The 22,668-nt window shown below is 40.1% G+C and overlaps 1 protein-coding gene across 1 annotated transcript in view; it reads right to left on the bottom strand.

Moving 5' to 3' along the window:
• Nucleotides 1–7,649: 7,649 nt before the first annotated feature.
• LOC117334820 overlaps nt 7,650–22,668 on the bottom strand; it is a 56,017-nt gene continuing 40,998 nt past the window's right edge. The window contains exons 18-21 of the mRNA XM_033894638.1: nt 17,627–17,640; nt 17,306–17,453; nt 16,452–16,540; nt 7,650–13,970 (exon numbers count right to left, since the gene is read on the bottom strand). Of these exons, the coding sequence (XP_033750529.1) occupies nt 13,945–13,970; nt 16,452–16,540; nt 17,306–17,453; nt 17,627–17,640 (277 nt within the window). The 3' untranslated portion in view covers nt 7,650–13,944. The remainder of the gene's footprint in view (nt 13,971–16,451; nt 16,541–17,305; nt 17,454–17,626; nt 17,641–22,668) is intronic.

The following is a 22,668-nucleotide window of genomic DNA, read 5'->3' on the forward strand; positions in this document are numbered from 1 at the left end:
TTCGGTGAAAATGGATGCTGTTTAATTGAAATTCCATGCTAATTTCTCTAGGATTTAATGAAATTGGTGTACATGTAGACTAACTCACTATAAATACTGCGTACCAACATTACACATGTTGTACAATGGTAACAAAACGTAAAAAATGTAAATAAAAATAAGCAGGTCTTATCACATATAATTATGTCATTCTTTCGTATACATTGATAAGTCGTTATCAGCAGAATTATTTATGATATCCATTTTTAAATGCGGTATTAAAATACAATGTAGCTTTGTTTTCAGATTTTCATGTTCTGTTTTACACACACACACACACACACAGCATTGATATTGTCGACGTTGAAGTTTGATAACATGTTTTTTTTTGATGATGAGACAAACACATGATATAAAGGACGAGTCACATTACTTGTTTGTCTATAATGACTCGGTACATTACATTGATAGATGTCAACGTAGTACTAACATCAAAATTTGTCGTGATATATCTGTTTACATCACTAATTTATATTGTGTTGTGTGTTGTACTAGGTCACGCTAATTAGCCGAAAGGTTAAATGTATGATTTGAGTTGTTTACACCAAGCGCTATATTTAGGTGTTTAACCATTTGTTAAATGGTTGCAGAAAAAATATGAAAAATAAACACCAATACCAAAAGGCACCACAAATAATATTAAAAGGTTTTCACCATTTGTTTCCATGAAAACGAGAAAAATACAAAGCACCCCATACTAAAGGCACCACTAGATCACTAAAACAGTACGTGTACCAGGTTTCGTCATGTTATTTTAAATGGTTTTGGAGTTACCCTTCGGAAACGATAACATTTTGGGTGCGCCTTGGCAGATGGAGCCGAATTTAATAACGCGTTTCTTGGGAGATAATAAATAAGCGACAACAAAAAATGCCCCTCCAAGGCTTCCGTAGTAGTCGTTGCTCTGGATTTTTCTGCATGTGTCAACATTCAACAACACATATAAATATACCGAATGAATCTAATACTGCGCTGTACTGTTTCGTCCTTGTTCTTTTAGGACCCGACAATGATTTCCGTCCCTCTAGGACTCCTCAGTGATGCTAGCGGACCATACAGCCGTTTCGTCCCGCTAGGACTCCTCAGTGATGCTAGCGGACCATACAGCCGTTTCGTCATTGAAGGACTCGTCAGTGATATTAGAGGCACCATGTAGCAGTTTCGTCATTGAAGGACTCGACAGTGATGTTAGAGGCACCATGCAGCTGTTTCGTCCTTCTAGGACTCGTCAGTGATGTAAGAGGCGCCATGCAGCTATGTCGTCATTGTAGGACTCTTCAGTGATGTTAGAGACACCATACAGCTGTTTCGTCCTTCTAGTACTCGTCAGTGATGTTAGGGACATCATACAGCTGTTTCGTCCTTCTAGGACTCGTCAGTGGTGTTAGAGACACCATGCAGCTGTTTCGTCCTTCTAGGACTCGTCAGTGGTGTTAGAGACACCATGCAGCAAGGATTCGACACTGATGCTAGAGGCCCAATCTAAGCCCTGAAATATAGGAAGAGCGGTGCATTTACTCTTAGGCTACAACTGAACAAATTTCGTAGCTTCAGAAGATAGTTAGTATTTTGTATATTCTGAACGGATAACCCTATTCCTCAGAATTTCTACGTGACGTTCAGGACATAGGTTCTGCGTCACGTATGCCGCGGTTGTCGTCCGGTCTAAATAGTAGTCATGGCTTCTGATTGCGTTACACTCCACCAACGTTCTTGGAGTGTCACTTGGCTATCGAGATGCGGTCGCAGCCATAATGTTAGAGTCGCTGAAAAGCTTATTTCGACTTTTTAAAGACTTAAACCATGCGACGGCGACCTTTCCTGCGACGGCGATCGTGTGCGGGCATACTGACGCTACCACTTACACACATACCCGCACATCATACAGTCATACCCGCACATCATATACAGTACGTATACGGCCGACAAGAATTGTATGGTTGCCATATATGCATGGAGCCACGATCTGCGACATGGCTACGCTTAGTCAATGGGACTTAAAACTTTGATGTCCGTCACGTAATTGTGTGTTAGTATTTATTCGTATTCCCTTTTCTGTCCTATTATTTTGACTCCTACATGTAATTGTCGAGACGGAAACGGGTCAATATGCCACTAACACTATATACAATTTGTAAATGAAGTTCACAATAAAAATCCTATTTATATTACATGAATATCTTTATTAGATTAGAGATAGAAACTACGTAGAATCCAATAGAAATCACTGTGCAATACATATGGCCAACATTTAGAGATTATTAGCTGGATGTAATGTACTTTCAAGTTTCAGAAAGAAAAATCCCTGGCCGTTTTGAAATTAAGATCTGACTTCAAATCAAAGTTGAGCAAGTAATATGATAATTATATTGGTATAGATTATTTCCTTAAAGTTTCATGAAAACAAAAAAATCTTCGCTTTAACTGATGGGACTAATTGTAATAAAAATATAGTCACTAGTCATGATTAGTTGTTTGGATATTGACTTCAGGTGGAGGGTGTTACATGATCTTAGGAATTGTTTTGTTAATCTAAGAAAGTTTTTACTTTCTGTTATTGTAACCGGAAAGAAAATTCAACAACCAGACCGAGGCTCTAACCTGGGACCTCTGACCTGTAGACTGAGGATATAACCTGGGACCTCTGACCTGTAGACTGAGGCTCTAACCTTGGACCTGTAGACTGAGGCTCTAACCTTGGACCTGTAGACTGAGGCTCTAACCTGGGACCTCTGACCTCTCGACTGAGGCTCTTACCTGGGACCTCTGAACTCTAGACTGAGGCTCTAACCTCTGACCTCTAGACTGAGGCTCTTACCTGGGACCTCTGAACTCTAGACTGAGGCTCTTACCTGGGACCTCTGAACTCTAGACTGAGGCTCTAACCTGGTACCTCTGACCTCTAGACTGAGGCTCAAACCTGGAACCTCTGACCTCTAGACTGAGGCTCTAACCTGGAACCTCTGAACTCTGGACTGAGGCTCTAACCTGGGACCTCTGACCTCTAGACTGAGGCTCTAACCTGGGACCTCTGAACTCTAGCCTGAGGCTCTTACCTGGGACCTCTGACCTCTAGACTGAGGCTCTAACCCGGGACCTCTGACCTCTAGACTGAGGCTCTAACCTGGGACCTCTGAACTCTAGACTGAGGCTCTAACCTGGGACCTCTGACCTCTAGACTGAGGCTCTAACCTGGGAACTCTGAACTCTAGACTGAGGCTCTAACCTGGGACCTCTGAACTCTAGACTGAGGCTCTTACCTGGGACCTCTGAACTCTAGACTGAGGCTCTAACCTGGGCCCTCTGAACTTTAGACTGAGGCTTTAACCTGGGACCTCTAAACTCTGAACTGAGGCTCTAACCTGGGACCTCTGAACTCTAAGCTGAGACTCTAACCTAGGACCTCTGAACTTTAGACTGAGGCTCTCACCTGGGACCTCTGAACTCTAGACTGACGCTCTAACCTTGGACCTCTGAACTCCTGACTGACGCTCTAACCTCTGACCTCTAGACTGAGGCTTTAACCTGGGACCTCTGAACTCTGGACTGAGGCTCTTACCTGGGACCTCTGACCTCTAGACTGAGGCTCTAACCTGGGACCTCTGACCTGTAGACTGAGGTTCTAACCTGGGACCTCTGACCTCTAGACTGAGGCTCTTACCTGGGACCTCTGAACTCTAGACTGAGGCTCTAACCTGGTACCTCTGACCTCTAGACTGAGGCTCAAACCTGGAACCTCTGACCTCTAGACTGAGGCTCTAACCTGGGACCTCTGACCTCTAGACTGAGGCTCTAACCTGGGACCTCTGAACTCTAGCCTGAGACTCTTACTTGGGACCTCTGACCTCTAGACTGAGGCTCTAACCCGGGACCTCTGACCTCTAGACTGAGGCTCTAACCTGGGACCTCTGAACTCTAGACTGAGGCTCTAACCTGGGACCTCTGACCTCTAGACTGAGGCTCTAACCTGGGACCTCTGAACTCTAGACTGAGGCTCTAACCTGGGCCCTCTGAACTTTAGACTGAGGCTCAAACCCGGGACCTCTAAACTCTGAACTGAGGCTCTAACCTGGGACCTCTGAACTCTAAGCTGAGACTCTAACCTAGGACCTCTGAACTTTAGACTGAGGCTCTCACCTGGGACCTCTGAACTCTAGACTGACGCTCTAACCTTGGACCTCTGAACTCCTGACTGACGCTCTAACCTCTGACCTCTAGACTGAGGCTTTAACCTGGGACCTCTGAACTCTGGACTGAGGCTCTTACCTGGGACCTCTGACCTCTAGACTTAGGCTCTAACCTTGGACCTCTGACCTGTAGACTGAGGTTCTAACCTGGGACCTCTGAACTCTAGACTGAGGCTCTTACCTGGAACCTCTGACCTCTAGACTGAGGCTCTAACCTGGGACCTCTGACATCTAGACTGAGGCTCTAACCTGGGACCTTTGACCTCTAGACTGAGGCTCTAACCTGGGACCGCTGAACTCTAGACTGACGCTTTAACCTGGGACCTCTGAACTCTAGACCGAGGCTCTAACCTGGGACCTCTGAACTCTAGACCGAGGCTCTTACCTGGGACCTCTGACCTCTAGACTGAGACTCGCCTCGGACCTTTGACCTCTAGACTGTGGCTCTAACCTGGGACCTCTGAACTCTAGACTGAGGCTCTTACCTGGGACCTCTGACCTCTAGACTGAGGCTCTAACCTGGGACCTCTGAACTCTGGACTGAGGCTCTTACATGGGACCTCTGACCTCTAGACTGAGGCTCTAACCTGGGACCTCTGACCTGTAGACTGAGGTTCTAACCTGGGACCTCTGAACTCTAGACTGAGGCTCTTACCTGGAACCTCTGACCTCTAGACTGAGGCTCTAACCTGGGACTTCTGACCTCTAGACTGAGGCTCTAACCTGGGACCTCTGAACTCTAGACTGACGCTTTAACCTGGGACCTCTGAACTCTAGACTGAGACTCTAACCTGGAACCTCTGAACTCTAGACTGAGGCTCTAACCTGGGACATCTGACCTCTAGACTGAGGCTCTAACCTGGGACCTTTGACCTCTAGACTGTGGCTCTAACCTGGGACCTCTGAACTCTAGACCGAGGCTCTTACCTGGGACCTCTGACCTCTAGACTGAGGTTCTAACCTGGGATCTCTGACTTCTAGACTGAGGCTTTAACCTGGGACCTCTAGACTGAGGCTCTAACCTGGGACCTCTGACCTCTAGACTGAGGCTCTAACCTGGGAACTCTGAACTCTAGACTGAGGCTCAAACCTGTGACCTCTGAACTCTAGACCGAGGCTCTAACCTGGGACCTCTGAACTTTAGACTGAGGCTCTAACCTTGGACCTCTGAACTCCAGACTGAGGCTCTAACCTGGGACCTCTGAACTCTAGACTGACGCTTTAACCTGGGACCTCTGAACTCTAGACCGAGGCTCTAACCTGGGACCTCTGAACTCTAGACCGAGGCTCTTACCTGGGACCTCTGAACTCTAGACTGAGACTCGCCTCGGACCTTTGACCTCTAGACTGTGGCTCTAACCTGGGACCTCTGAACTCTAGACTGAGGCTCTTACCTGGGACCTCTAGACTGAGGCTCTAACCTGGGACCTCTGAACTCTAGACTGAGGCTCTAACCTGGGACCTCTGAACTCTAGACTGACGCTTTAACCTGTGACCTCTAGTCTGAGGCTCTAACCTGGGACCTCTGAACTCTGGACTGAGGCTCTTACATGGGACCTCTGACCTCTAGACTGAGGCTCTAACCTGGGACCTCTGACCTGTAGACTGAGGTTCTAACCTGGGACCTCTGAACTCTAGACTGAGGCTCTTACCTGGAACCTCTGACCTCTAGACTGAGGCTCTAACCTGGGACTTCTGACCTCTAGACTGAGGCTCTAACCTGGGACCTTTGACCTCTAGACTGAGGCTCTAACCTGGGACCTCTGAACTCTAGACTGACGCTTTAACCTGGGACCTCTGAACTCTAGACTGAGACTCTAACCTGGAACCTCTGAACTCTAGACTGAGGCTCTAACCTGGGACATCTGACCTCTAGACTGAGGCTCTAACCTGGGACCTTTGACCTCTAGACTGTGGCTCTAACCTGGGACCTCTGAACTCTAGACCGAGGCTCTTACCTGGGACCTCTGACCTCTAGACTGAGGTTCTAACCTGGGATCTCTGACTTCTATACTGAGGCTTTAACCTGGGACCTCTAGACTGAGGCTCTAACCTGGGACCTCTGACCTCTAGACTGAGGCTCTAACCTGGGAACTCTGAACTCTAGACTGAGGCTCAAACCTGTGACCTCTGAACTCTAGACCGAGGCTCTAACCTTGGACCTCTGAACTTTAGACTGAGGCTCTAACCTGGGAACTCTGAACTCTAGACTGAGGCTCAAACCTGTGACCTCTGAACTTTAGACCGAGGCTCTAACCTGGGACCTCTGAACTTTAGACTGAGGCTCTAACCTTGGACCTCTGAACTCCAGACTGAGGCTCTAACCTGGGACCTCTGAACTGTAGACTGAGGCTCTAACCGGGACCTCTGAACTCTAAACTGAGGCTCTAAGCTGGGACCTCTGAACTTTAGACTAAGGCTCTAACCTGGGACCTCTGACCTCTAGACTGAGGCTCTAACCTGGGACCTCTGAACTCTAGACGGAGGCTTTAACCTGGGACCTCTGACCTCTAGACTGAGGCTCTAACCTGGGACCTCTGACCTCTAGACTGAGGCTCTAATCATTTGAGCTACCTGGCCATTGGTGTTCTGACTTATCCAGTTTCACTACATTATTACCCATAGAAGTAAAACATATTCTCTTTTTTTTCAGTAAAAGACTGTTTTGTTAATGGTTTATTTTCCTCCTTGTAGTAGCTGTTGGCTACATCATTGAACAGCATACAGGAAAGCCTTCTTATGCCATCTAGGGCAATTAGGGTTAAGTGTCTTGCCCAAGGACACAGCCATGGTACAATTCTTTTATGCAAATCTAATCTTCCAAGGAGTCCTCAAACAAAGAATGCTATATACATAGAGGAAGTGTGAATACAATATGAACAGGTGAGCTAAGTCATTACTAAACTTCGGACAGTATACTTTTTTTTTCATTTAAAGTAACAGTGACCTAGATTTTGACTTTCTGACCACAAAAGTGACTTGCCATGTTAAAAGCACAAAGTTAAGTGACCATACAATATATAAATGTAGTCCAGAGACTGATTTTGATTTATAATAACAGAATAGTCAAAATTGCAGAAAGGAAACACATATTAGGTACAATGTATAAGCAAATGTATAGGCTTTAATTTATCTATTAATAATAACGGTCTTTTTGACCTTTGACCTTTAAACTTTCTAGTCTTTTAAACTGTCTATTCTTTCTTTTCCTTGCTTTGCTTTCATCTGCTGGTGTCTCTTATCTTCAAATAACCATCTTGATTGTTGCATGGATGATAAACCAAGTAGAAACAAGCAAACTCGTGGTATTTATATTCCCTGCTTTCCTGACATATTGTAGGTAAACATTTACACATGAATGAAAAATTATGTTGAGCCATAATGTATTGCTTGAAACTTGAAGAAAAAACATAAAGTCTTATACAGAATTTTTATGTTTTATTGAACATGTATAATGGGATAAAGTAAAAAAAAAATGAAAATATTTGCAGAAGTAATCTAATAGCAAATAACAATGTTCTTCATGAATCAAGGGAGGATAATTACTCTGTTACTCAGTTTGATGATAATTGGGTAATATTTGTGTGAATTATTGCAGGGAACTGCAGAAAACAATGTTTTTAGTTAATCAAAGGGCCATAACTCCATCGAATAAAGTTCAGTAGAAATGGCAATCAAACATGGCTTAGCTCTTTATACATTTAACCTTGTTACCTAGTTTAACAAACATCTGATAACATTTGTAGCAGTTACTGCACTGAAACAAAGTGTGAAAGATGGACAGACAGATAGTAGGACAGTCTAAACGACAGCTACAAAGTAATTCCAAGAACTTTCAGTTTTGGACAAAACATGACAGTTTGAGCTTGACGCTTTGCTATTAAAGCATTAACTAACACTAAGTGAAATTTTGGTTCCACAACACAGCGACAGTACCAAAGACTGACCAATGGTGCAGTACCAAAGTCTGACCAATGGTGCAGTACCAAAGTCTGACCAATGGTGCAGTACCAAAGATTGGTCAATGGTGCAGTACAAAAGACTGGCCAATGGTGCAGTACCAAAGTCTGACCAATGGTGCAGTACCAAAGTCTGACCAATGGTGCAGTACCAAAGTCTGACCAATGGTGCAGTACCAAAGATTGGTCAATGGTGCAGTACCAAAGTCTGACCAATGGTGCAGTACCAAAGAATGGTCAATGGTGCAGTACTAAAGTCTGGCCAATAGTGCAGTACCAAAGACTGGCCAATGGTACAGTACCAAAGTCTGACCAATGGTACAGTACCAAAGCCTGACCAATGGTGCAGTACCAAAGACTGACCAATGGTGCAGTACCAAAGACTGGCCAATGGTGCAGTACCAAAGGCTGACCAATGGTACAGTACCAAAGGCTGACCAATGGTACAGTACCAAAGTCTGACCAATGGTACAGTACCAATGTCTGACCAATGGTACAGTACCAAAGGCTGACCAATGGTACAGTACCAAAGTCTGACCAATGGTACAGTACCAAAGGCTGACCAATGGTACAGTACCAACGTCTGACCTATGGTACAGTACCAATGTCTGACCAATGGTACAGTACCAAAGGCTGACCAATGGTACAGTACCAATGTCTGGCCAATGGTACAGTCCCAATGTCTGACCAATGGTACAGTACCAAAGTCTGACCAATGGTGCAGTACCAAAGATTGGTCAATGGTGCAGTACAAAAGACTGGTCAATGGTGCAGTACCAAAGACTGGCCAATGGTACAGTACCAAAGTCTGACCAATGGTGCAGTACCAAAGATTGGTCAATGGTGCAGTACCAAAGTCTGACCAATGGTGCAGTACCAAAGAATGGTCAATGGTGCAGTACTAAAGTCTGGCCAATGGTGCAGTACCAAAGACTGGCCAATGGTACAGTACCAAAGTCTGACCAATGGTACAGTACCAAAGTCTGACCAATGGTACAGTACCAAAGTCTGACCAATGGTGCAGTACCAAAGTCTGGCCAATGGTGCAGTACCAAAGACTGGCCAATGGTACAGTACCAAAGGCTGACCAATGGTACAGTACCAAAGTCTGACCAATGGTACAGTACCAAAGGCTGACCAATGGTACAGTACCAACGTCTGACCTATGGTACAGTACCAATGTCTGACCAATGGTACAGTACCAAAGGCTGACCAATGGTACAGTACCAAAGTCTGACCAATGGTACAGTACCAAAGGCTGACCAATGGTACAGTACCAACGTCTGACCTATGGTACAGTACCAATGTCTGACCAATGGTACAGTACCAAAGGCTGACCAATGGTACAGTACCAATGTCTGGCCAATGGTACAGTCCCAATGTCTGACCAATGGTACAGTACCAAAGGCTGACCAATGGTGCAGTACCAAAGTCTGACCAATGGTGCAGTACCAAAGATTGGTCAATGGTGCAGTACAAAAGACTGGTCAATGGTGCAGTACCAAAGACTGGCCAATGGTACAGTACCAAAGTCTGACCAATGGTGCAGTACCAAAGACTGGTCAATGGTGCATTACCAAAGACTGGTCAATGGTGCAATACCAGGTCTGGCCAATGGTGCAGTACCAAAGACTGGTCAATGGTGCAGTACCAAAGACTGGCCAATGGTGCAGTACCAAAGTCTGACCAATGGTACAGTACTAAAGTCTGGCCAATGGTGCAGTACCAAAGACTGGCCAATGGTGCAGTACCAAAGTCTGGCCAATGGTGCAGTACCAAAGACTGGCCAATGGTGCAGTACCAAAGGCTGACCAATGGTCAGTACCAAAGGCTGGCCAATGGTAAAGTACCAAAGGCTGGCCAATGGTAAAGTACCAAAGGCTGACCAATGGTCAGTACCAAAGGCTGACCAATGGTACAGTACCAAAGACTGGCCAATGGTACAGTACCAAAGTCTGGCCAATGGTACAGTACCAAAGTCTGGCCAATGGTGCAGTACCAAAGGCTGGCCAATGGTACAGTACCAAAGGCTGACCAATAGTACAGTACCAAAGGCTGACCAATGGTACAGTACCAAAGTCTGACCAATGGTACAGTACCAATGTCTGACCAATGGTACAGTACCAATGTCTGACCAATGGTACAGTACCAAAGGCTGACCAATGGTACAGTACCAAAGTCTGACCAATGGTACAGTACCAAAGGCTGACCAATGGTACAGTACCAACGTCTGACCTATGGTACAGTACCAATGTCTGACCAATGGTACAGTACCAAAGGCTGACCAATGGTACAGTACCAATGTCTGGCCAATGGTACAGTCCCAATGTCTGACCAATGGTACAGTACCAAAGGCTGACCAATGGTGCAGTACCAAAGTCTGACCAATGGTGCAGTACCAAAGATTGGTCAATGGTGCAGTACAAAAGACTGGTCAATGGTGCAGTACCAAAGACTGGCCAATGGTACAGTACCAAAGTCTGACCAATGGTGCAGTACCAAAGACTGGTCAATGGTGCATTACCAAAGACTGGTCAATGGTGCAATACCAGGTCTGGCCAATGGTGCAGTACCAAAGACTGGTCAATGGTGCAGTACCAAAGACTGGCCAATGGTGCAGTACCAAAGTCTGACCAATGGTACAGTACTAAAGTCTGGCCAATGGTGCAGTACCAAAGACTGGCCAATGGTGCAGTACCAAAGTCTGGCCAATGGTGCAGTACCAAAGACTGGCCAATGGTACAGTACCAAAGGCTGACCAATGGTACAGTACCAAAGTCTGGCCAATGGTACAGTACCAAAGTCTGGCCAATGGTGCAGTACCAAAGGCTGACCAATGGTCAGTACCAAAGGCTGGCCAATGGTACAGTACCAAAGGCTGACCAATGGTCAGTACCAAAGGCTGACCAATGGTACAGTACCAAAGACTGGCCAATGGTACAGTACCAAAGTCTGGCCAATGGTACAGTACCAAAGTCTGGCCAATGGTACAGTACCAAAGTTTGACCAATGGTACAGTACCAAAGGCTGACCAATGGTGCAGTACCAAAGGTTGACCAATGGTACAGTACCAAAGTCTGACCAATGGTACAGTACCAAAGACTGACCAATGGTACAGTACCAAAGGCTGACCAATGGTACAGTACCAATGTCTGACCAATGGTACAGTACCAATGTCTGACCAATGGTACAGTACCAAAGGCTGGCCAATGGTACAGTACCAAAGACTGACCAATGGTGAATGGAAAAGTTCATAAAATGAAGGTTATCTACAAAGAAGATTTTTCAGTTTCGCAAAATATAACATTTACATTTAGCAGTAAATATATTTAACAGATGATTATAATGGCAAGATCAGTAAAAAAATAACTGGAGATATGACACATACTAAAACAAAATGTACAACAGTTAACTTAATATATAATGATCATGTTAATGTAACTAAGAAACAGCAAAGTAACCTTGACATATTTAATAATTAAACATATTTGACTCAATCTCAAAGCTAAACAGATGACAATGGGATTTTTTAAGAACATGAAATGAACTTAAGTCAGTTTTATGTCAGCGTAATGGTGAAACATGTTGTTAAATTTTGCAAATGGATGAATTATTGCATACAAAATGATTGCACATCTAACTTTATATTATTCAAAGTTAAGTTGAGATGATTAAAACCTTACAAAGCACTGTCTGATGCTTTGGTGGTATTTTGAAATGTATTAACTCTCGGACAAAACATTGAAGTTTTTATTTGAAAATTGTGTATGATTTATAGTTATATAACAGCAATAATGAGTATCCCATCCTATAAAAGCACCTTCATAGTAAGTACTGTACACAATACCAATATATACATGTAACGCAAATCTGAAAACTTAACAAAAATAACACTATCACAGGTATGTTGAGAACATTAATTATCTTACAGCAATATTAGGTAGATAACTGGTCAGTGTGATACAGAATAAGGCCATATAAGGGCAGTAGATACTGTACAGTTGTACATCATGTAACTGATGATATTACTGGTTATAACTACATAGTTACATAAACCTGGTACCGCCAGTGTAACATACAACACATTGTAATGAAAGACAATCTCAAAGCTGATGTATTGCTATTGGCAACCAACATAACAATATACATCGCAGTAAGCAACAACTGCTGGCATGGACAACTATATGAGGCTAGCATATTGCTATTGCTGACATCTTCAAAGTTGGCATATCAGTCTTTGTGACATAAATGAAGCTAAAGTGTCACCGTTGTTGACAACATTGAAGTTGGTGTATCACCTTGTTGACAACGTTGATGTCGGTGTATCACCTTGTTGACAACATTGATCTTGGTGTACCACCTTTGTTGACAACACTAAAGTTGGTGTATCACCTTGTTGACAACATTTAAGTTGGTGCATGACCTTGTTGACAACATTGATGTTGGTGTACCACCTTTGTTGACAACACTAAAGTTGGTATATCACCTTGTTGACAACATTGCAGTTGGTGTATCACCTTGTTGACAACATTGCAGTTGGTGTATCACCTTGTTGACAACATTGCAGTTGGTGTATCACCTTGTTGACAACATTGATGTTGGTGTATCACCCATGTTGACAACGTTGATGTCAGTGTATCACCTTGTTGACAACATTGCAGTTGGTGTATCACCTGGTTGACAACACTGATGTTGGTGTACCACCCTTGTTGACAACACTGATGTTGGTGCATGACCTTGTTGACAACATTGCAGTTGGTGTATCACCTTGTTGACAACATTACAGTTGGTGTATCACCTTGTTGACAACATTGATGTTGGTGCATGACCTTGTTGACAACATTGATGTCGGTGTATCACCTTGTTGACAACATTGCAGTTGGTGTATCACCTTGTTGACAACATTGATGTTGGTGTATCACCTTGTTGACAACATTGCAGTTGGTGTATCACCTTGTTGACAACATTGATGTTGGTGTATCACCTTGTTGACAACATTGATGTTGGTGTATCACCTTGTTGACAACATGGATGTTGGTGTATCACCTTGTTGACAACATTGATGTCGGTGTATCACCTTGTTGACAACACTGATGTTGGTGTATCACCTTGTTGACAACATAGAAGTTGGTGTATCATCCTTATTGACAACATTGATGTTGGTGTATCACCTTGTTGACAACATAGAAGTTGGTGTATCATCCTTATTGACAACATTGATGTTGGTGTATCACCTTGTTGACAGCATTAAAGTTGGTGTATCACCTTGTTGACAACATTGATGTCGGTGTATCACCTTGTTGACAACATTGATGTTGGTGTACCACCCTTGTTGACAACATTGAAGTTGGTGTATCACCTAATTGACAACATTGAAGTTGGTGTATCACCTTGTTGACAACATTGAAGTTGGTGTATCACCTTGTTGACAACATTGATGTTGGTGTACCACCCTTGTTGACAACATTGAAGTTGGTGTATCACCTAATTGACAACATTGAAGTTGGTGTATCACCTTGTTGACAACATTGAAGTTGGTGTATCACCTTGTTGACAACATTGAAGTTGGTGTATCACCTTGTTGACAACGTTGATGTCGGTGTATCACTTTAAAGCAGGTTAATCTCTATTGATGACAATCCTGACAAATTATCTCCATCACTTGTCATTACAGTAAGTAGTAATTAGTTATAAGTCAATCTAATTGACTGCTTCAGTCCAACACCACATTATCTTGATATTTCCACATTCTCACAAGCTTAGGTCTGGTCCCTTGTTGGAATAGCTATGTAAAAGGAAAATGATCTTTTTAAATTCAGAGTTAATCACTTGTTGATCCAGTTGAATGTTAGACATAAAAAAAAGAAATATAATGCTATTTAATCCTAAAATAGGCCACTAGATTTTTAAGATTAAAGTTTGTTTAACAACTTTCAAGCGAATTAATTGCTACCTGTTTAATAGTCATTTTAAACATTGTAATAGCTATTGATGCAAGTTATTTAGACAAAATCAAATAATATTCACTTTAAATAACACAATAAGTCAAGTAGTTAAATTGTAAAGCACTATTAAAAGTTTTATAGAAAAAAAATCATGGAAGATTATACTTATGTTGCCTCTTTTTTTTAACCAACTTAATAGCCCTTCATCATGATAATAAATTGACTATACTTAAATAAATATAAATTTTTGAAAATGCAGCAAATAACATGTTTTAACTTTATGACCTTGAAAGTGGTGCCAATGTGATTGACTATGATTATAACTGTGTAATCTGACATCCTGTCTAATGCGACCAACAGTGTAATGTTTCATTGTGTATACTGATATCCTGTGTAATATGACCAACAGTGTAATGTTTCATTGTGTATACTGACGTCCTGTCTAATACAACCAACAGTGTGATGTTTCATTGTGTATACTGACGTCCTGTCTAATGCGACCAACAGTGTGATGTTTCATTGTGTATACTGAAGTCCTGTGTAATACGACAAACAGTGTGATGTTTCATAGTGTATACTGACGTCCTGTGTAATACGACCAACAGTGTAATGTTTCATTGTTTTTTGACGTCCTGTGTAATACGACCAACAGTGTGACGTTTCATTGTGTATTCTAACATTCTGTGTAATATGACTAACAGTGTGATGTTTCATTGTGTATACTGACATCCTGTGTAATACCACTAACAGTGTGATGTTTCATTGTGTATACTGACATCCTGTGTAATACGACCAACAGTGTGATGTTTCATTGTGTATACTGACATCCAGTGTAATACAACCAACAGTGTGATGTTTCATTGTGTATTCTGATGTCCTGTCTAAAACAACTAACAGTGTGATGTTTCATTGTGTATACTGACGTCGAGTGTAATACGACCAACAGTGTAATGTTTCATTGTGTATACTGACGTCGAGTGTAATACGACCAACAGTGTGATGTTTCATTGTGTATACCGACGTCCTGTGTAATACGACCAAGTGTGATGTTTCATTGTGTATACTGACGCCCTGTGTAATACGACCAACAGTGTGATGTTTCATTGTGTATACCGACGTCCTGTGTAATACGACCAACAGTGTAATGTTTCATTGTGTATACTGACATCCTGTGTAATACCACTAACAGTGTGATGTTTCATTGTGTATACTGACGTTCTGTGTAATACGACCAACAGTGTGATGCTTCATTGTGTATACTGATGTCCTGTGTAATACGACCAACAGTGTGATGTTTCATTGTGTATACCGACGCCCTGTGTAATACGACCAACAGTGTGATGTTTCATTGTGTATACTGACGTTCTGTGTAATACGACCAACAGTGTGATGCTTCATTGTGTATACTGACGCCCTGTGTAATACGACCAACAGTGTGATGTTTCATTGTGTATACTGACGTTCTGTGTAATACGACCAACAGTGTGATGCTTCATTGTGTATACTGATGTCCTGTGTAATACGACCAACAGTGTGATGTTTCATTGTGTATACCGACGCCCTGTGTAATACGACCAACAGTGTGATGTTTCATTGTGTATACTGACGTTCTGTGTAATACGACCAACAGTGTGATGCTTCATTGTGTATACTGACGCCCTGTGTAATACGACCAACAGTGTGATGTTTCATTGTGTATACTGACGTTCTGTGTAATACGACCAACAGTGTGATGCTTCATTGTGTATACTGATGTCCTGTGTAATACGACCAACAGTGTGATGTTTCATTGTGTATTCTGACGTCCTGTGTAATACGACTAACAGTGTGATGTTTCATAGTGTATACTGACTTCCTGTGTAATACGACTAACAGTGTGATGTTTCATAGTGTATACTGACGTCCTGTGTAATACGACCAACAGTGTGGTATTTCATTGTGTTCTGACTTCCTGTCTAATATGACCAAAAGTGTGATGTTTCATTGTGTATTCTGACGTCCTGTGTAATACGACCAACAGTGTGATGTTTCATTGTGTATTCTGACGTCCTGTCTAATACGACCAACAGTGTAATGTTTCATTGTGCATTCTGACGTCCTGTCTAATAAGACCAACTGTATGGTATTTCATTGTGTATTCTGACATCCTGTCTTAAATAACCAACATTGTAATGTTTCATTGTGTATTCTGATGTCCTGTCTAAAATAACCCAATGGTTAATAAAAACATGCTTCACAGGATTGAAGATCTACAGAATAAGTTGATGTTTGACTGGATAGAGAATGCCTGGTACAAGCTTGCTTTGTACTAGAATTGATACCTTGGTTACAAATAGGAAATAGAATGGGGTGGCCATGGGTGTCTGGTACAGTACATCTCATCTGATGCTTGGAGAACATCAACCTGTATCTAAAAATAAATTAAAAATACATAAACACCAACTATCGCCTTAGATAATGGTGACGGTAACATTAACTGCAAGAACTAATCAATTCAACATAGGCTATGGAGAAATCTCTAAAATTACTGAAATGATGATGGTAATTGTAACTTCATGAAACTAATTTAAAAGCTATCATCATGATGGCAGAGTAGTAACATTACCCCCTACCGCACAACATCCTTTGAATATGTGATGGAACAGAAAGGTAAAAAGAACAATCAAACAGATTCTAATTAACAAATTAAGTATACAAGGTATGGTGTGGGAATAAGAAATATTCACTAAAAATAAATTTCTGACAGGAATTTCAATAACAGGGCTTAATTTCTGCAAATAAGGGTTAAAGTTGAAAATGATTAACTACATTAGGTCACAGTATAATCCATAAAGTTTGAAAATGTTGAGGACAAGGTTCAGTCTACAGACTTAGGAAAAGGGGCATAACTGTCATAATAATGCAGATCCAAATAGGAAGGCAAGATGCTTCTTACTACATCAGTGAAGTTTTTGAAAAGTTTGAATGAGAACTGTTCTGACAAGCCATCTTACTCCATTATCAACCCCCTTTTTATAACTGCATGCTAGGACATCAATTTTTTTTAGAACCCTACTGTTCTGTATAAGTTAATTATTGGCTCCAACCGGCAGTCAATGCCATACCATACTGACGGAGTTAAAGAAAGGGAAGTAACTCTCAGACTGAGAGATCAGAATGTAGGAATTCAACTAACCCTTTTCCTCCAAGTGAAATGACCATAGTCTTTGGTAATAGATTTCCCTCTTTCTTTTCTTCGATAGTCTTTGACACATCCAAAGGAAAAGGTTGCCACTGATTATTGTCACAGAACAGCCAGAAAGAGTCAAACTGGTAAATGTCATCTAAAAATCAAAAATAAATGGAAAGCGATAACTTAATGAAGTTTCTGGTTAATTTCATTTTAATGAGTTATATGATCAATCTTATTTTCATTTGGAAAGTAAAACCGATTTATCTTAAAATTTCAAAAAAAAAGACAAACTTATGGAATAGATTATGACAGAAAAATAGTTACCTTTTTCTACAAACCTGAAAAAGAAAATAAAGAACATGAGATAGATCTTCTACAGTAACAAGAGGCCCAAGGTGCCTGAATCACTCACCTGATTCTAGAGCCACTATAAGGTTGATCTAGGTCATTTATATGCAGATACTAACTAATGTTAATTACCACTTTATTACACTGTAAGGGAAGGCTAGCTAGTTTAGATTAAATACTAAATTGTTTAAGCCTTCATTCTATGGAGGGTTAAAAGGGACATAAGTCAAACATACTATTTTCAATCTTTTTTCTTACTTTTTTTTACTTTTCTAATTGCAACTTCCCATTATTTGTCATTACTGATTTATTTCTCACAATTTTAATGCTTCATTTTACGTTATTACTTTTTTGAATTCAAAACTCTTTATTTTAACATTTTATCTTCAATTGTGCATTTTGTTTTTTTGTTTTTGTTTTTTTTACTGTTGTTAAGATTTTATATTTAAACTTTAAAGTTCTCCAATTTTACAACTTGTAAAATAACTATTTTTGCTAAAACATGTTACATGAAAGATGAAAACTAAAAATGAAGAGAGAAAGAAAGGGGAAAAAGTAAGAAATAGAAAGTTAGAATTATGTCCCAAAAAACCCTTATGCAATTTTTCATCTTCATTCTATCGCCAGAGGGTGCTCAAATCAATCGCTTCGGAAGTAAGGATTACTCCCTACAGCAGCCATGGCAACAGTGACTCTCAAATTCCTACCAATGCCCGACTGAAACACTTCATCATTGTTTGGATTAAGCTTTGGCCCTAAATTATACACTCACTGCTTTTTATCCTTAATATTCGAAATAATATCAATATTATATCCTCAGATGATAAAATCCTAGTTTAAAAAAAGTGTTTACGACATCGAGCCCGTTTTTTCGTGTCTGCTCCGGTTGAATGGCACAGGCAGTAGGCCAAGAGCTCGAAGTACTAGACTGGTTTTCGTAGTTCCGCATATCATACAGCAATCTAATTAAAATCTAGATGGTCATTCTCACTCGTTACATGAGAAACGTGTAGTGATAATGACCATCTAGATTTTAATTAGATTGATCATACAGCGCCCGTACTGCCAGTTCCAAGACTTCCATATAACGGTTAGACTTCCATCAACCGATGATTTTGCCGAATATTGATAAATTGTAAATTTCATTTCGGGACTTTCCCCATAGTTCAAAGTCAGTATCAAGCGTCTTTGTCAGTGGTCAGTGTCAAGCAAATTGGGAGATTGTCTAATTTTTTTTATTCGAAAACTTCTTCAGTAGTGTTGGGAATCACTAATAAGTTCATTATCAATCATCATCATATCGATAATTGATCGATCATGAATAGAACTTTAGGGAAATATCTTATTACCCATGTAATTTAATATCAAGAACAGGTGAACGAGTTATCTCCCTTTTTCTATCACAGATGAAAATTAAGTAATTAGCAAGTTTTATATTATTTATGTGAATTTGACCAATAATTCATGTAAAGGAAGCTTAATAATGCATAATAAATCATATTTTTATTTTTAAATAACTTTTTTCAACCTTTTATCAGGTAGCAGTGTACACCAGTTTGCCCTGGAGTTTCTGAAAATGAAGTGGCAAATTTTCTCTTACTCTTATATATATTTGCTTTGTTATTTGTTAGCTTTGTTTATCACCCTTTGAATAGCCAGCTGAGTCAGTTTGAGGCAGGGTCTCCTTGTAGTAGTTAGTGACTACCTCTGAACAACATGCAGGAGACCTGTCTGTCCACATGCCATCCAGGAAATGGAGCTTACCAAGCAAAATAAATAATATTTTCTTTTTCAAATAAATGATTTAAACTTCTTGTAAGGTAGCAGTGTAGACCAGTTTGCCAAGATTCTAAAAAATAAGTAGCATCTTTAAGTCTGAGGCTCGGTCTCCTTGTAGTAGTTGGTGACTATCTGACTGAACAACATACAAGAGGCCCATTGCATGCCATCCAGAACAAAAAGGGTAAAGTGGTCTTGCCCAAAGACATAACCATTACAGCACATACCGGACTGATTGTCAGCTTCCCTTCTGCAGGATAACTGTTCAAACTATACTTCTTCTATATATATAATACTAATATACTTGGTGTATTTGGTATAACGTCCTAGTAACAGCTAAGTTCATTTAAGGACGTGCCAGGTTTAGAGGTGGAGGAAAGCCGGAGTACCAGGAGAAACACTACCGGCCTACGGTCAGTACCATGGCAAGTTAACTTCCAACGTAGGTTTTCGAACTAGCAACCCAGAGGTGGATAGCTAGTGATATTAAGTGTTATGACACCTTAACCACTCGGCCACCGCGGCCCCTCAATAATAAATGATTAATTAACTATCTTACAGTGGCAATAGTACCAAAGAAGTGAAAATTGTGGAAAATTTGTTTCTTAATATCTAAATGGCTTGAAATTGAGAGAGTAGTTCTACAAAATGAAATGAAAACCATATTTTATGCAAAGTCTCAAAAACATTTTAATGAATTTTTTTTTAAGTAGAACATAGAGGATAATTACTTGCGGACTAAGGCCTGCAATTTCAGTACCTGTTTAAAACTTTTTTTATTTTTATTTGTCACAGATTCAATTGTAAAAGATGTGAAAATAAAATAAAATGGTGTTATCCCAATATCAAAATAGTTTGATATTGAGAGAATAGTTCTACAATATGAAATTAAAACCAGATTTTATGTAAAGTTTCAAAATCCTGAATTTGTTTCTTCAGTAGAATATAGAGGGAAATTAACTGGTCTTTGGCCAACAATTTGTAACACCCTTCCTAATGTAAATGTTTGCATATGGTGGTGTTGGCCTAAAAAAAGAAACATATAAACTATTTACATGTACACTAGTCCTACTGTAGTGTTACTGTATTTCACCTGTGTGGAGATGACATTATGAAGAAGACTATCTTGTAGAATGGTTATCATTAAATCCTGGTCATTGTTTGAATTTGTCAAATAATTTTCTATAATACCTTTATATAAGTAAAGTTTAAATTCAAAAGATAAAAAAACAACTACCGGATGCATTGTTCCCCAACATTGAATTTAACTTAGTGCAACACAATAAGTACATAATAGTTCCAAAAACTTAAGTATAAATTTGTCAGAATTGGTGTCTTGCACATTGTTTTCTTTGGTATATGTAAGCGAAAGGTTGAAATATGTCAGAATGGTATTTAAAGCAAAGATATTTCAAAAATTACCAATTGCTACCTATGTGCAGATGAAATTTTGGAGAAAAACTATTTTGTAAAATAGTGATAACAAAATATTAGTAATTCTTTCATTTTGACAAGTAGTTTTCTATTATACCTTTTGTAATAAGTTGAAACTGATTACAAATTCAAAAGACAAAACTACAACATGGTTCCACACCCTAAATTAGTTAATTAACTTAATGTGATATAACAATCAACATAATTTTAGTAAAATTTTCTCAGAACAGGTTTCTCGCACATGGTTTTCTTTGGCACATGTAAGCAAAGGGTTGAAATATGTTGATATGGAATTGATAATAAAGCAACTTATAGATATTTGAAAATTTACTAATTCATGAAATTTCAAAGTCAACTATTTTGTAAAATTGTGATAGCTAAAACGGTTAAACCTGGTACCTGTTTGATTTTGTTAAATAATTTTCTATCTTATACTTTTTTGTAATAAATTGAAATTGATTTAATTTTAAAAGATAAAAAAAAATGCATGACATCTTTCTATACACCCAAAGCAACAGAATTTTTCCTAATGCAACATAACAATTGACAATATTTTAGCTTAAAATTTGTCAGAACAGCTTTCTTGCATATTGCTTTCTTTGGTGCATAAAAGTGAAGGGTTTAAATATATTTGAAAACTTAGTTCATTTATTAATCAATGCAACAGATGATATACAGTGTAATTTGACACTGTCAAAATTTAAAGCATTAGAAGTCTAGAACATATCTAGATATTTTATTAAGAATTTGAGAAAAAAAACTTCTATTACTGAAAAAGAATTATTTAATATACTGCTAGTGTGTACTGAAGTACATGTACAGTATACGTAGTTCCTTGAAAGTTCGTGTCATCGTAAGCTATATGTACGAGATATGATTCTCGAAATGTCGTTGCTCCACAACATAAACAACAAGAGATCCCAGAGGGATCTTGGCGCCCACCATTGAATGATCTTCATAGGTTCCATGTCAGATTGATCTTTTCTCTACTTTTCCCTTCCTCTAAGTCTTACTAATATGTGTAAATTCAGAAACAGCCCTCTATAGCTAGTACTTTTCAAACAAGGGGAATCTATATATAAAATTTAAGATTTAGCGATAATGGCTATCTGTCGACCATGTTGTTTTTGGATTGGTCCCAATATGCAAAACTAGGCACCAAGGGGAACCTACATGTGAAATTTGAGAAAGATCCCTTCAGTGCTTTCTGAGAAATAGCGATAACAAACTTCAATTGTCAAAATCCAAGATGGCTGCCTGTCGGCCATGTTTTTTTCCGATTGGTCTCAAAATGCAATATGCATAACTATGCACCAAGGGGAACATACATATGAAATTTGAGAAAGATCCCTTCAGTACTTTCTGAGAAATAGCGATAACAAACTTCAATTGTCAAAATCCAAGATGGCTGCCTGTCGGCCATGTTTTTTTCCGATTGGTCTCAAAATGCAATATGCATAACTATGCACCAAGGGGAACATACATATGAAATTTGAGAAAGATCCCTTCAGTACTTTCTGAGAAATAGCGATAACTAACTTCAATTGACAAAATCCAAGATGGCTGCCTGTCGGCCATGTTGTTTTCCGATTGGTCTCAAAATGCAATATGCATAACTAGGCACCAAGGGGAACCTACATATGAAATTTGAGAAAGATCCCTTCAGTACTTTCTAAGAAATAGCGATAACAAACTTCAATTGTCAAAATCCAAGATGGCTGCCTGTCGGCCATGTTGTTTTCCGATTGGTCTCAAAATGCAATATGCATAACTAGACACCAAGGGGAACCTACATATGAAATTTG

The sequence above is a fragment of the Pecten maximus genome, chromosome 9 (assembly GCF_902652985.1).
Source record: "Pecten maximus chromosome 9, xPecMax1.1, whole genome shotgun sequence".
Classification (NCBI taxonomy): Eukaryota; Metazoa; Mollusca; class Bivalvia; order Pectinida; family Pectinidae; genus Pecten; species Pecten maximus.